At 34.6% G+C, this 15297-nt stretch overlaps 2 protein-coding genes across 4 annotated transcripts; one reads left to right on the top strand and one right to left on the bottom strand.

Moving 5' to 3' along the window:
- Positions 1–522: 522 nt before the first annotated feature.
- LOC114258580 (uncharacterized) lies at positions 523–8436 on the bottom strand. Of its 2 annotated transcripts, none has more exons than XM_028198548.2 (6): positions 7880–8436; positions 6571–6705; positions 6295–6382; positions 4491–4585; positions 1967–2134; positions 523–946 (listed from the first exon to the last, which is right to left on the bottom strand). In XM_028198548.2, the coding sequence occupies exons 1-6, from the start codon at positions 8235–8237 to the stop codon at positions 786–788; spliced, it is 1005 nt and encodes a 334-aa protein (XP_028054349.1). In that variant the 5' UTR covers positions 8238–8436; the 3' UTR covers positions 523–785. The 2 variants fall into 2 exon arrangements, with proteins under 2 accessions (XP_028054349.1, XP_028054350.1); XM_028198549.2 differs by having other exon boundaries at positions 6595–6705; positions 7880–8378.
- A 1503-nt stretch (positions 8437–9939) lies between these two features.
- On the top strand, positions 9940–14797 carry LOC114258581 (zinc finger (Ran-binding) family protein). 2 transcript variants are annotated; one of them, XM_028198550.2, is made up of 7 exons: positions 9940–10430; positions 10793–10910; positions 11049–11395; positions 12184–12300; positions 13715–13831; positions 14128–14226; positions 14377–14797. In XM_028198550.2, exons 1-7 carry the CDS (start codon positions 10033–10035, stop codon positions 14486–14488), a joined length of 1308 nt encoding a protein of 435 aa, XP_028054351.2. In that variant the 5' UTR covers positions 9940–10032; the 3' UTR covers positions 14489–14797. The 2 variants fall into 2 exon arrangements, with proteins under 2 accessions (XP_028054351.2, XP_028054352.2); XM_028198551.2 differs by lacking the exon at positions 12184–12300 and having other exon boundaries at positions 9954–10430.
- Positions 14798–15297: the final 500 nt, after the last annotated feature.

Raw genomic sequence — 15297 nt, forward strand, 5'->3', positions numbered from 1 at the left:
ACACCCTAACCAAAGAGGTCTAAATTAACAAGTTGAAGTTAAATATTAATTACAAAAGTACAAAATTTTAATTATTTATAATTATGCACGCATAATCATATTTAAATTTAATGTGCTATTAATTAGACCATAATGATTTAAATTTAATACAATGCTCACGATAACTAAATTAATGTCAAGTTGATCAGTTTGGCACCATATAACATTATCAAGTGTACTAACAAATTTCACTACACCAAATTATGTATTGTATTTATTTATATAATTTGAGGTAACTTGGAGTTTAATTGATCAATTTAAGTGTTTTTTTCAAATATTAAAACATATGAGAGTGCAATGTTTACTGGGGATTTTTTTTTTTTTTCAGAGAGTCGATATTGTTATAAAGTTCAAAGATTAAGATTTAATTTGTTACCAAGGACATACCATAATATTTATTTATTTATTTAAATTTCTCCTAATGATTGTGCATTGTGATCATTAATATAGCTAAAATTCTAAAGAAATGAATAGCCTTAAATATTACAAAATGCATCTTAAGCTTCTTTATTTCATCAAATGTGCCAAAAATTTAATGCTGGCACATGTAACCATTGAATATTAAACCTAGAAGCAATGAATTTGCCCACAAAAACAAAAACAATGTTTTAATATCACCAACCTTTGTTACAAAATCTTTCCACAAATGTTGGATAAAAAAGTCGCTCCTCTCTGTCATTCGGACATATTTGCTTGGTGACAGAAGCTGCAAACGAAGTATAACTATAAATAACTTCTATATCGTACTAAGCCTTGATCCTTGAAGACTCTCCCACAACAGTCTCCATTCTTGTGTACCATTCACCAATACGGGTGTGCTCCACCATATCTCTACCCGATCTCAGATAGCGGATAGGTCTTAGAACCCCAAAGACGGCAAGATCAGCTAAATTAGGTTTTGAACCCCCTGAAACAGTTTTAAAAAGCCAAACATCAACAATTTGGTTGCAACATATCAGAGACCAAGTGAAATCACACGAGAGGTGCATATATTCAAGTCATTTGATCGAGGCTGACATGAAAATAGAATTATTTAGAAGATATCATATTTTTCAGGAATTTCAGAACTTTGGGAACACAGCCATGGGTCTTTCGAATATCTACAAATCATGGTTGAACTACTAATTTGTTGTAGGGTTTCACACTCTGCATAACATTATCAAGAAAAATGTTATCATAGATTATTCTATAAAATTTCGTTCTCCCAACTCTACAACACAATTCAAAAATGAAATGTAACTTTTCACTGTAACTTCAAATCCGAGAAACATCTTATGGATACTTTCACATGCTTCCCACCTTCCTATAGACCGAATACAAGCATCTTATGAATACAAGCATCGCTCAAAATAATGAACAAACTGTTCCAAGAAGACACTACATGATGGTTGGGCAATTTGAGTTAAATATCAATTGATATGTGAAGAGACTTGGCAACAAATTATTTATGACAAGAGGGTACGCGCATGCACACGCAATGCATGTGCAGAAATGAAAGACCGGTGTGACAGTCGTCCGGGGGGGGGGGGGGGAACTGAATGTAGATGGAAGGGAGATTTTTTTTTTTTTAAAAGAAATCAAAGTTTAAAATAAAAAACTTGGCAGTTAGATAGGGGTAATTTGGGCATGAAAAATTGTGAGACATAGCTTCACCAAGTGAGCCGTGTGCTTTATATAATAGGGTAGACAGATGGAGGAAGCTGAGAGGATTTACAATTACTTAGACCACTATCTATCAATTTATCGACAACATCCAAATAGGGAAAAATGGACTTTTCATTGCCATAAGTGTGTGTGCGCGCATGCAAATATGCATGCATATGTGTAGTGGTGTGTGGGTAGGTGAATGGTGGCTTTGCTGTGTCAGCTTCATATTCATATTAATCATTTAATGACAAATGACTTCTGGAGCACAGAGTCTACAGACCTAGAAAGTCCCGGCCATTTAGTGCATCCACCCAAGTTTCTGCAGCTTCGTACAAGGCTGCACGTTCATCGGTAATGTTATACTTCTTCTTCAGATTCTTGGATACAAAATACATAGCTGCAGCCCCAGCATATTTCACAGTAAGTTTCTCTGTGTAGCCGAAATTACCTGCAAGTACAGGGGTCCCATGATAACAAGCATTCTTAACTAAAACCTTAAATATAACCTCTCAAAAAAATTAAGGATGGTTTTAAAATTGCATATAACATCAGCAGACATAACCCATTACCTACAAATCCAAAATAGAATGACATAAAGCAGGAATTGAAAATAAAGGGAAGGGGGCTAATGTTTCTGCTATTATGGACAGCAAATGCAACGTAAACAACATTCAATATGTAACAATGAAGCACACCATGCACTGATGGACAAAAATAAGTTGATTGTAAGTTAGGTCCTTTGCTTTTTGCTAGGCCAACAAAGAATGTAAAAAGATGGGTGCAAACCAGGCAAAAGCATCCACTATATGACTTTTAGACCTTTCAAAGGAAGTCATACGCCAATAGGCTAGGTTACACGGACTCGGGTACGGGTATCGGGTGCGGGTGTGTATCTAGGAGTCGGACACTTCAAAATTAAAAATTAAGGATACGTGGATATGTATCCAAATATGGATACGGGTACGGGGATACATTAAATAGTTTTTTTTTTTTAAATATATTTATTATTTGAAGATGAGTTACATTATATAAATAACAAATAAAAAATCTATGGAGATGAGTTATATTATATATATATATTTTTTATAAATATTTTTATTTTAATATACATTAATTATTTAATTTATTTATTATATTTTTTAAACAATGTGTTCTAATTAATTTTTTTATTTTATTTTACATACATGTGTTTATTTTTTTATTAATATATATAAGTATATATTATCTTATAAATATATTATATGTTATATAATAATTATTATATAACATATAATAATAGTTATTATTATTATAGTTAATAACTATAATAATAACTATTATTATTATATAATAATAATATTTATTATTATAGTTATTAACTATTAATAGTTAATATTATTATAGTTATCAACTATTAATAGTTTATTAACTATTATTATTATTATAGTTATTATAATAATAGATAGATGCGAATAGATAGACAGAGTCAGGAAGAAGATAAAATTACAGAGAGAGGGAGAAGGAGAAAAGGCGAAGCGATCGCGATCGCGATCGCGAGGGAGAGAGAGAAGGCGAGAGATAGAGACCGGATGGGGCTTCGATCGACTGATGGAGCTTCAATCTTCGACTGGATCGACCGGATAAAGCTTCGACTGGATGGAGCTTCGACTGTATCGACTGGATGGAGCTTCGATCAGGTTCTCTCTTGTTCTCTCCTCTTTCATTTCTTTTGCTGTCTGTGAAGAGCCGTGTTCGAGAGAGAACAGGCAAATCCGACACAGATCCCACACCCGTACCCGTGTCGTGTTGTGTCAACACAGGTACTTCGCCCAAAAGTGGCGTGTCCATGTAACACAGCCAATAGATCTATACCTTTTTTCTAAACTTTACTAGACTTTGAACCCATAACCTCCAAAATAAACGGGAAGTTCTTATTAACCCAGTTACATTGTATGTTGATTTGGAGTACATTCAGTAATTATATAAAATATGAAATAATATAGCATTATTTTGGTCAGGTACATGTCATATATTTTAATTATAACAACATATTCAAGCACATACACATTTATACAAGTATATACAATTATACCTACATAATATTTCAAGAAGGGTATTAAAAGTGAAGATAGAGTAAAAATGTGTGATTTACATTTATTATATTGATTTTTATCTTTTATTCATTTGGACGAAGGACTTTTTTATATGCAATGCAATGTGATGATGGTTTGGGGATGGGGCTTGCACATATAATACTAAGAATTTTATATTGTGCTCAGTATAAAAGTGATTGAGCTAGCTTAGCAGTTTTGTCTCTTAATTAAATGCATAATGAGCCCCAGGTTTGATTCTCCCTCATTATTTAATGCTTTCAATAGACTAACCCAATAAGGAGCTCATTATAGCCCACTCTAACCTACAAAATTTAGTAGGGGTAATTGGTTACCCAATTACAACCTGTGTAGAAAATAAGTGAACACAACCCATGAAATAACAAACGGGTTCAGGCAGGTTGTCATGTTCAGGTTAGCATTGCCACCTCTACTTGCATCTCAAGAATTTATCATAAGTGCATGAAAATCAAGGAATATATAAACCAATAATATCTTATGTGTCTTCTCTATCCAATTAAGTGAAGAAACACATCAAAACCAACTCCTCAATTTACAAATTAATGCATTAATCCACATACATTCACCATTGCTTGAGATATAATCAAAGGACTGGAGACTTGTGTAAGTATATATATATCACTGTTTGGTGGTACGATATGCACCAAAGGATAACCATATGCATTATTTTTTTACAAGGTCCATGTATCTTACCATTGCTAGTAATATAATCAAAGGACTCCAAAGCCTCAGAAGTATTTCGGTAGATATTTGGAGAGAGAACATGCACCAAATGATTATCAACCCATCTGTAACATAAAACAATAAACCAAATGCGTCAAAAGCTCAATTCCATTAACACATCATATCTGTCCTAATAGGAATGTAAGCATTACTAATACTAGCAATGGGTGCAAATGTGATTCTATCGCAATTTTACATTTAAATTTTTGAATGGTTTGATGACTAAGAAAAACTGTTTTGCAGTCATTAGATGTGGCAGTTATTGAATATGAAGGGCTTTCTTGGAGGGGAAAAAATAAAAAAAGAAGAAAGAAAGAAAGCATGACAGCGTTCACACCAAATGGGGTGTATGCTTTACATAATCGAATAGATAAGTTAATCCTACCACAACAAATAACGGCAATAAAAGTTTCCATATAACTAAAAGCCAAGCACACTAAGGAAAAGCTCTGGAGTATCAGTTTTGACCCAAGTAAGAAGATTAAAAAATCTAAAATTTGTTTTTGTAATCAAAATATTTTTTTTTTTGGTCATGCCATATTTTAAATTTTCTTAGTTAAATTTTGATTCTATTTCTTGAAGTTTGTTGACACAAGAACATCCTTGAAGTAGCAAAATTTGTGGGCTTAGGTTTGGAATGTAGTAGTGGACCATGGGCCGTATGTGTTTTCATGCACATCCACCCAATTAACGTTAATGGATCTTCAAGTGTGGCCTTGAGTATACTAGGTGTTTTCATAGTTTAATTTGAAGTTTCAAAAAAAATGAATTCCTATTCCTTGTAGAATTAAGAAACAACTAACATCTAATATCTATGAACTTTGGTCATTTAAAAGAATTTCCCAGCAATTATTAAACCTCTTTTAAGGATCATTGTCATGACTGTAGGTATGATGCCAAAGGAATGGCAGTGACATGCTACTTTGAACATTTAGACAAGCCTAAGTTGGAAAAGCAACACCTTCGCTCCACCCAAACCTTTCATTCTTCATATCTAACAGCATAAAATAACTGCCTCATTGCAAAGAACATGGGGCAAAAATGCTGCAGGTCTGGAGAGTGGTATGCACATGAGTGTAAAATGGGGTGGAAAGGGAGACTACACAATAGAAGAGCCAGAGGGAGATCCAACAATTAATACTACGAGATTCTAGCAACTTTTCACCATCAAATCAAAGCCTATTCTACACCCTACATATTCAATAACTTTTATAGTAACGGCTAAAGGAAAAAATTAACCACAACTATCAAATTATACAATTAAACAGACTTCTTTGACATATATAACATCATTTTCTACCTTCATAAATGTGAACATCATGTGCCTTGTGGGGTCTAGTAGAGAACACAGAATCACACTCAAGATCATATATCTGTATTAATCATACAAATCACTTCCCCTACGCTTTCAGCATCATGTATCCAGCCAGACAAATCACATTTCACCATTATTATTTATCTAGCAACGCAAACAACCATACTAATACTATAGTAAGGCAAACAGCATATTTTACTAGCAGCTAGCCAAATTACTTCAAACAGTTTGCACCAAAAAATATTGAATACAAATCAGTCAAAAATCCAGTCCCACCGTGCTAACTCTCAGGTTTAAAAGTAACCTCTAAGGTTTTTATTTTTCTTTTTCTTTTTGTTTCTTTTTCTATTTTCTTTCTAATTCTGAAGTTCGAGATTAACTGGCCAGCAGAATTTTCTTTTGTGTGAAACATGCAAGTATTTAAAAAATGAAAACTGGATAGATAGATAAATATGATACCGGCGCCATTTTTTCTCTTCATCATCATTAGGGACTGAATCAATAGATTTCTCAGGAAGAATCTTGCTGCCCAGCTTATCAATTATATCTGCAAAATGCCACAAGCTTGTGATAACAAATATAAACTGATAACAAATCCATAGCATGGCTAGTTTTCTGTACCATATTATACATTTCAATCAGAAATCCAATCAGGAGGATGGGGTGGGAAAGGAATGACAATAAGGATGGGAAGAGAGGGGTGACAATTTTACTTATAATAGCAATAGAAAGAACCTGATGAATCAACCAGCTGCTCACCATCCACCATAAGTATAGGCACTTTTTTGTAATCAGACCATTTAATTTCCTTTTTACTAAGTGGGTTCACCTCCACAACTTTGTACGGTAAATCATAATAGTCCAAGAATGCTGAGATCACAAATAAACACCCAAACTTTTAGCCACTAAACAAGAAAATAACACAAGAAGTAAAGCATATAGCAAAACAGTGATATCTTGATTCCATCTTCCACAAACCATCTCGCATAGTCTTGTGGCATATTTTAACTGATTAATCCATCCATATCAAGAGAAAAAACAGAATAGTAATGATATACTAAGAAATATAAGTTAATCAAGAAATATCATGGCATATTTTATTTCACATGGAACCCACCTTGAACATTACATAATTGTGTGCAAGGTTAACTTAAGTCTAAATTTTATGATTTATAAGTTATAATGCAGCTAGACAAGTTTATTTGTGTTTTATTAGGTTTTAGTATGCAAGGGTATCCTAGTAATCTTAAGACTTGCCAAACATGGTTAACCGTTTGGTAAATGGGTCACAACATAAATCATATTTTTAGGTCTCATATGATGAGGCTTTTAATCGTTCTAGAATATCCTTTTTAGTCAAAGTTTGTTAATCATTGTTGTAAGTCACATTCCTCGTAAAACTAGAAAAAAAATCTGGTAACTTATTGTTAGCATCTAATTGGTCATTTAATAGGGATTTATATTTTGAGAATCCATAAGAAAGGTTGTGAAGCTTTGTGTGGTGTCAACTTTATCTTACAGCAAAGCTGCAGAAATTTAAGTGGGATTCCTAAATTCTTCTTTCATTTTATTCCTTTTAACTTTCTCTTTGCAAAAACAACATTATCACCAGGTTACTTGTTTTATATACCTCTTTTTTATCCCTTTCAACATTGCAAAAACAACAATATTATTGCCAGGTCCTTGTTATAGACCTCTATTTAGCCCTAACCCTACCAAATCAAGCCTAGAATAGTCCTAATCCCTTTCTAGGCTTTGAATTAGCACCAAAAGCCATTGTCTTAGAGAATTCTAACATCTATTTCCCCCTTTTATGCTAACATATAATCAATCAGTGACTCATTTTCCCTATAATTCAACAACATTGTACCAAGCAGTCCAATCTTTTATCAACCAAACAGTCCTATCATCAGTTAAATTTAATTTCAATGTAACAATCACTCATTTTATGAACAATTTAGCAACATTGCAAAATACAATATCTATGAACCAGAAAACGAGATCAAGAACAACAACAACAAAATGAAAAATAAGTATAGCTCACCTTTAACCTTATTACAGAAAGGGCAAGCTTCGTACTGATAAAGGACAACCTCCTTGGGAACAAGCTCCGGCGGTGGACGCTCCTTAGCGTAGGCCTCCTGAAACAGTGACGTGGCTCCGGCGACCGTGACCAGAGCTCCGGCGAGTCCGAGAGACGCGATTTTGGCCGAGCTGGCTGATAGGGCGGCGGACAACCAACGGCGGCGAGAGGAGAAGCTAGTGGCGCCGTCGCTCGCGGCGGTTCCGTAGAAGACGACGTGGAGGAGCCGGTGGTGGACCGTGGCGACGGCGGTGGCGTCGTGGTAGGGGAGGAGAGCTCGGTAGATGACGGAGGAGGCGAGAGTCGAAGCTCTTCTCATGGTGTGAGGAGATCCAAGTTGAGAGTAAAAGCGTGTTGTTAATGGAGTTGTGTAGAGAGAGTTTTGGGTTTGTCTTTCAGATCGAAGAAAAAAGTCGATTGAGAATTTATTTACGCTTCGAGGCCTTTCGAAACGAGACTGCCTGCTGGCTATTGCGTGGCTGTTTAATAACTTCAAAATACATCACATTTTTTCCCCCAATTTGTTAATTTTGTGGTTTTTTTTTTTTTTAAAATTATATGAAAAGAATTCGTAATTTTTTTTTATGATCTTATATCTAAAGCCTTGTTTGGTAATTTTTAATTTTAGTTAAAAAAATCATTATAAATTACCATATCATTCTTTTTATTTTTTTGCACATCCTTTCATAAAAATTAAAAAATTACTAAAATCAAGCCACATCCATATTATAACATATATCAACAATGCTTAAGTTTTATAGTTCGAAGACTCGAATATCTTAAAATAATGTTGTTTTAGGTATAAAACGATATCGTTTTAATATATTCGAACTATTCGAGCTACATGAATTTGACTTATCAAATATTTTTTAGCATATAAACGGATTATTCTTAAAAATGAATAAGTTATATAAATAAAATGATCTAATAGTATAATAATCGATGTTGGATTAATAGATTTTGTTTAGTTCACATTTCCATAAACTATTTTTAGACGTCCTTTGTCTTACTATGTTTTTCATATTTTAGTTTTTGTTTTTAATTTTTGAATACATAAAGACTAGATGTATCTAAAAAGTAATTAAAAAAATAAATAAATCACTAAAATATAAATTCTCAAACAAAAAATGTACACGGTTTTTTGTTTAAATTTTTATTTATTTTTAGTGATTTTTTTAAATATTTTAATCAATTTATTGCACTTTTTAAATGTAAATTGATTATATGCATCTAAAAAATATTATAAAAAAAATTAAATTGTAAAAAAAACACTAAAAAAATAAAAAAAAATTTTAAAAATAACTTTTCAAAAATCAAACCAAACATAATTTTCTTAGACCTTTTCTAACCCTTACTCAAATATTTCATCAAATTTAAATTTGTCAAAAAATGCTAACTTTTTAAGCCCTAATTGTGTCATCAAATGATGGCAAAATTAAAATTTTTATCAAATCAAAGAAGTATTTAATTTTTTATCAAATTTCAAAAGTGATTGTTAATGAATAACCGAGTGGACAACCAACCAGATAATCAAATTCAGAAAATTTTGATGAAAATTTGCTCTAAGTCCGATGACCAGCTATATTTGATAAAAAGGTTAAACCTTATCTTATCAAATCAAATTTTTACATAAATTTAATGAAAAATTTAAGCATGGGAGAACTTCTTAATTAATTATATAAGTCAAATAATAAATTAACTTAAACCCTAACAAATGACTCATTAAAAATAAAATTGAAACCAAACACGTCCCAAGTTCCCTAAGGGTTGGTTTGGAAAGTGGGTTGACTTTTTAATTTTTTGGTTTTTTTAGTTATTTTAGCTTGGACTAAAAAGCTTAGTTTGGGAAGGACTTTTTGACTTTTTGATTTTTTTGACTTTTTTTGTGAGAGAAGAGTATAATGATTATGAGCTGAATGTGATATTTTATTTTTTTAACTAAAATAAAATAACTAAAAAAATTAAAAAAAAATTAAAAAAAAAAGAAAAAGAAAAAAAGAAGCCTATTCCCAAACGGTGCCCTCCTTCCTCCTCGCAGCCCCTTAAACCCTTCAAAACCCTCTCTCTCTCTCCCCCCCCCCCCCCCCCCCCCCCCCCCCCCCCTCCTTCTGAAGATGTCAGCTTCGCGTTTACTCTCTCTCTTGGGAGCTTCAATCTTCCATAGCGGCGCATCTCTCTCTCCACCCCATCCAATTCGATTCAACAACCTCCTCTCTCCTCGTCTCTCACCTCTTCGGTTCCGCCGCTACATTTCCTCTTCCGCCGCCGTAGATAATATCTCCGGCAACAGCCTAGAAACTTCTTCTTCCGATTCTCATCACCCGTGGCCCGAATGGGTCGCCTTCGTCGATCGCTTGCAGGCCAAAGGCTACTTCGCCGGAAATTCTTCCTCTGCGGCGGCGGCGGAGGAGGAGGAGGGTGAGGATGGTGGTGGTGGAGGTTTTTACAAGGACATGAATGTATTGAAGGACGCTTCTCTCAGCTTCGCTCGTGACCGTTTTGACATTTTCAAGTAAGGGTATTATTTTCCGTTTTGGTTTCTCGGAAAATTTGGAAGAAAACAAAGGGAATTCAAAATTTTAGGGTTATGATTGCTGTGTCTTTTGTTTCCCAAAGACCCAAAAACTCAACATAGTGAAGCTGAATATGTGTATTTAAGACCTTTTGTTTATTGGGTCCTGCTGGAAATGGCCAGCTGGTGTTTGTTAAGGATCAAATAATGTTTTTAAGTTAGAAATTCAATACACATTTCGCACATTCTCGTACAATTGTATATATTTCTATACACTTTTTTTTACAAATAGGACATCATTAACCCCTGCCCGTTGGGCGGTGATTAGCATTTCGCTTGTTTATTTTCTTCTTGTTATGCAGATCATTGTCTCGGGAAGATATTCAGACAGTTGTGGGGAGTGGGTGTCCTAATCTTTTACGAAAAGCTGTTAATTCAGCTAAAAGGTTGAGAGCATATGTGCGACTTGATGAAGGAGATGTAAGTTCCTCCATTAATTAATCAAGCATTTTTATCAGTTGGGTTATCAGTGAAAAACATATTGTGCGTATCTTAATTAATCAAGCATTAAACTTAGTTGATTTTTTTGCTCTGACTGACACGAATACTAAAGTGCAGGTATGTAGTGCTTGCAATCTGCGAGGATCATGTGATAGAGCTTATGTTATACTAAAAGAAACTGAAGCAGAAGCACGCACAGTGGATGTTGTGCGTATCTTATTGTTCTATGCACTGGATCCACTTGTTATTTCCGGTGGGGAAATGCCTCCTGGTAGAGCTCTTGTTGAAGCATCCGCAAGAAATTTGCTTTCGGACTTGATTGTACTCAGTGAAACTTCACCTAATCATACACTTCCGAAAGCTGCAGTACAAGCTTCCCATAAGAAGGAACGGTCTCTAAATTTTATCAATGATGAATTCTCTACAGATGTTGAAATGAAGAGGGGAGATTGGATGTGTCCCAAGTAAGTCAATCTTGGTTATTTTATTTTATTTTTTATAACATCCCCCCCCCCCCCCCCCCCCCCAAAAAAAAAAAAAAAAAAAAAAATGCCGCAGATGAGGATGCATTTGATTTGATGTCTATGATGAGATTGATTCTTGGTTCTCAAGGACAAAAAAGGTTTCAGCTGACAATATACACATGGCAATCTAGGATTCTTCTATTGTTCAAATTTCAATTAGAAAACCCTGTCACCTTGAACATTAGTTTGACGGCCAATCATCATTTATAAAGGTTATTTCCCCCCTTCTATGAGTACCTCTTTGCCTTTCCTGCTACTTCTGTGTTCCTTTCACTTTAACCTTTCATCTCCTCACCGTGGTTGCACCTAGGAAGAAATTGTCTCAAGGAAGTGATGAAACTGAGGCCAGAACCCAAATCAGGTGACTCTTAAAATGCCAAGGGGACTCATTAAGCCATTAATAATCTATGTTTCTCTTACCTTTTCCCCGTTAGTGATTTGGAAGCTTTAAGTAGGTTCAACAAAGAAGATGGACAAAAAATGCCGGTTTTGGATCCCGGGGAGTTGTCTTGGAATCTTGTCTTTCTATGATTGGCGTCAAGTAACTTTCTTGAAGTTGAAATGCATGCACTTGATGAACAAATGCAGTTTTCAGTACATATTGTCTGAATATGTTTTTTCTTTCTCCCCATCTTTCATTACTTAGCTATTGCTTGCATTCCAATTGAGTCACTGTCTCACAGACTTTCTTCAATCGATGAACTCATGTCCTTGAACTTTCTTTGTAGATGCAACTTCATGAATTTTGCTAAAAATCAACGATGCCTTAAATGCAAAGAAGATGGCCCTAAAAAAGTTGGTTTCGATGATGTCGAAATGAAGAAAGGAGATTGGATCTGCCCCGAGTATGTTCTCAATTATCGTAATAGTGATATACTTGAAAAATATTTATGTTTTAACTTTTTTTCCTGGTGTGATTGTTTCAGCAGTATTGCTCTATCCTTATTACTGTCGTATTGTTAGAGATGCAACTTGCATTTTCAACAATTGTTAGTTTACCCCTTTATTAGCACACACAAACCCTTAAAAAACCCTATATTTTTTCCACCTTTCTTCCATAAATGCTAACCGTACGCAGTCCTAAGTAGAATCCTTTTGTTGTTTTCCATTAATTTAGGCTTACTACTAGTAGTGGAGTGATCCCCTGCTCATCCTTCATCATTAGGCTTTTTATTATACGAACTTGTCAAGATGTGAGAAGCACCAAAAGCACCAATGTTTGGTGCTACAAGACAGGATATGGGTATGGATGTGGGATATGATTGTAAGGTCACTCTGCAAAGAAGTGATGGAAAATGTATCTAGCACACTTGAATTTGTATAGGGCGTTCGAAACTATTTTCTATTAGTAAATAGATATTTCCAGATTAGTGGAGTTACTCGTGTTTAGGCAGCTATTTTAGAGAAAATCTTATTTTTACCTTAAGTTAACCAATGAAGATTAGTTAGGCATAGTGATAATCGGGCAGTGTCCCCAAGTCCTAAGATTATGGGATTAGATGAATCCAATGCATTGGCACACACCTGCTGTATACCTGATTCCATACAACATGGAATTTGTCTTCATATATTTGGTTCTACAACATTAAGGGCTTTGATTGGATTAGAAGAAACCTTAAAGGTGGTTGCTCACACTCTTCCTAATTTCTTCTTGTTAGACTTCTTCCCCATCTTTTTCTATGTTCTGCTTTTGTAACATTCTTCTCTCCTTTCTCTCTTAACCTAAAGTTGTTGGATGTGAGAAGCTTTCTTGTACTTGGTTGGTTGCTTGTTCCTTTCTCACAGATGCTAGCACTAATTTGTTGGTTTTACATCAGTTGACTTATTCTTCATAGCAGTGTTATCAAAAGCGTATGCGCCTAGGGCACAAGGTGTGCCTAAGCACCCCTGGGGCAAGGTGACTTTAATGAAGCACGGTTGAGGTGTACAAGGTGCATCAAGGCACAATCCTCTTTCAATTGTGCTTGATTTGTTAACAATGTGATGTCAACCCTTCAATATAATGAAGCCCATTATAATCTTGTGTGCTGGCACTGCTATCAATGCCCCCCAAATAAATAGAGCCTCAACCCTAGTCAACAAATTGAAGATACATACGAAAGCTTTTATATTTTTGCTTATATACCACTTTTTTTGTTTTACATTTTTGAGTTTCAGAAACCTTTTTAATATAGTTATTTGTTGGAGTCATAAAATGCTTGCATCTTAAGAATTTCATATATTTTTTATGGGAATGATGCCCTGCATACTTTGTTGCAGATGCAGTTTCATGAATTTTTCTAGAAATGTACGGTGCTTGAAATGCAAAACGGAGGGCCCTAAGAGGGTTAGTGTGGATGATGTTGAAATGAAGAAGGGAGATTGGAACTGCCCACAGTAAGTTTGTTATTGTTTTCCACCTGTTAAGAAACATACCGTGGAATAATGCTTAATTTTACTGCCATATTTTGATGGACAAGTTGTGGCTTTAATTACATAGTATTAGAATGCAAATATTAGGATAGTTTTCTAATTAAATTTGGATTTTTGTGGTCTATTTATATTAGGTTTTTGACATTGTAATATTTAGCTTTGATTAGTAAGATACATTGAGATTGAGAAAAGACTAGCTGTTGTGTGTTCCTCTCCATCTCTTTTGGTTCTACACCACTCATCTTATTGTTTTTTTGCAGGTGTGGGTTCATGAATTTTGCAAGCAACAGAAAGTGTTTACGATGCCGAGAGCAACGTCCCAAGAGACAGCTGAATCCTGGAGAGTGGGAGTGCCCCTCGTGAGTCTCTCTCTCTCTCTCTCTCTCTCTCACACACACACACACACACACACACACACACACACACACACACAGAGTTGAAGTTTGATTACAAAGTTGAGTGGTAAAAGCCATTAATGCATGGATTTGTTTTTTTTTTTTTTTTTGTAGATGTGATTTCTTGAATTACAGAAAGAACATAGTGTGCCTGAAATGCGATTGTGAACGCCCCAAAGACGTGTCGACACAGTATGAAGACCAGCTTTGGCATCGTCCTAATTAGGTAGCTTCTTGACAAATCCTGAGCACGTTTATTTATAAATGGAGATGATCACGAGAACGCGAAAGTACCCACCAGATAATTTGTTGGGGCATTCGAATTCCACAAGCAGAGAGAAGATAACCAAAGGTGGCTATAGTTTTCTGTTTGTAATTTTAAAAACCGATAAATTCTGTGGCGTTCTGGGCTGGGCTGTGTGGTTTCAGCCTCTCCGATTGTTTTTTGTTTCCTTGAAAGTATTTTAAGTACATGTTCCTTTGATGAAAAACCCAAAGCATTTGTTAGTTGTTAAAACACAAAGTATTTTAGGCATCTTGTGTGAATTCTTCTATCCTGTTGCTCAAAAGAGTGGTCTGCCCAAGGTCCCCCATTTCAATGGCAGATTAAATATTCACAGATTATGTTTTTCTGGTTTTTACTTTATTTATTTTATTTTTAAAACCTCAATTTTGAGCAAGCTCATTAAGATAAACAAGTCTCCTTCACACTTTTTTTTGTGGTTTAGACAAATTATCCCATGCATAATGGATAAATAATCTTTAGAAGGGAGGTATTGTTAAAGGAAAATGTTTAAGATTTCCAAAATGTCATTGCAAAATTTATTCACTATAATTTTAGAATATGCCAGTTATTTATTTATTTAGAAATCAATCAACTAAACTAATCCCTGTAACCTTAGCGTAACTCAAAAGACATTCCTATATTTTATTTGAGGGAAAATATCTCGTAGCTTAAATTTTGTGGCTCAAAAGTGGTTTAAATGGCCAAAAGTCGTTTTGGCCATTTTTATGTTGTTCTGTACTCAAAACGAC

This window comes from Camellia sinensis, chromosome 15 (assembly GCF_055761805.1).
Source record: "Camellia sinensis isolate YWXY chromosome 15, ASM5576180v1, whole genome shotgun sequence".
Lineage (NCBI taxonomy): Eukaryota > Viridiplantae > Streptophyta > Magnoliopsida > Ericales > Theaceae > Camellia > Camellia sinensis.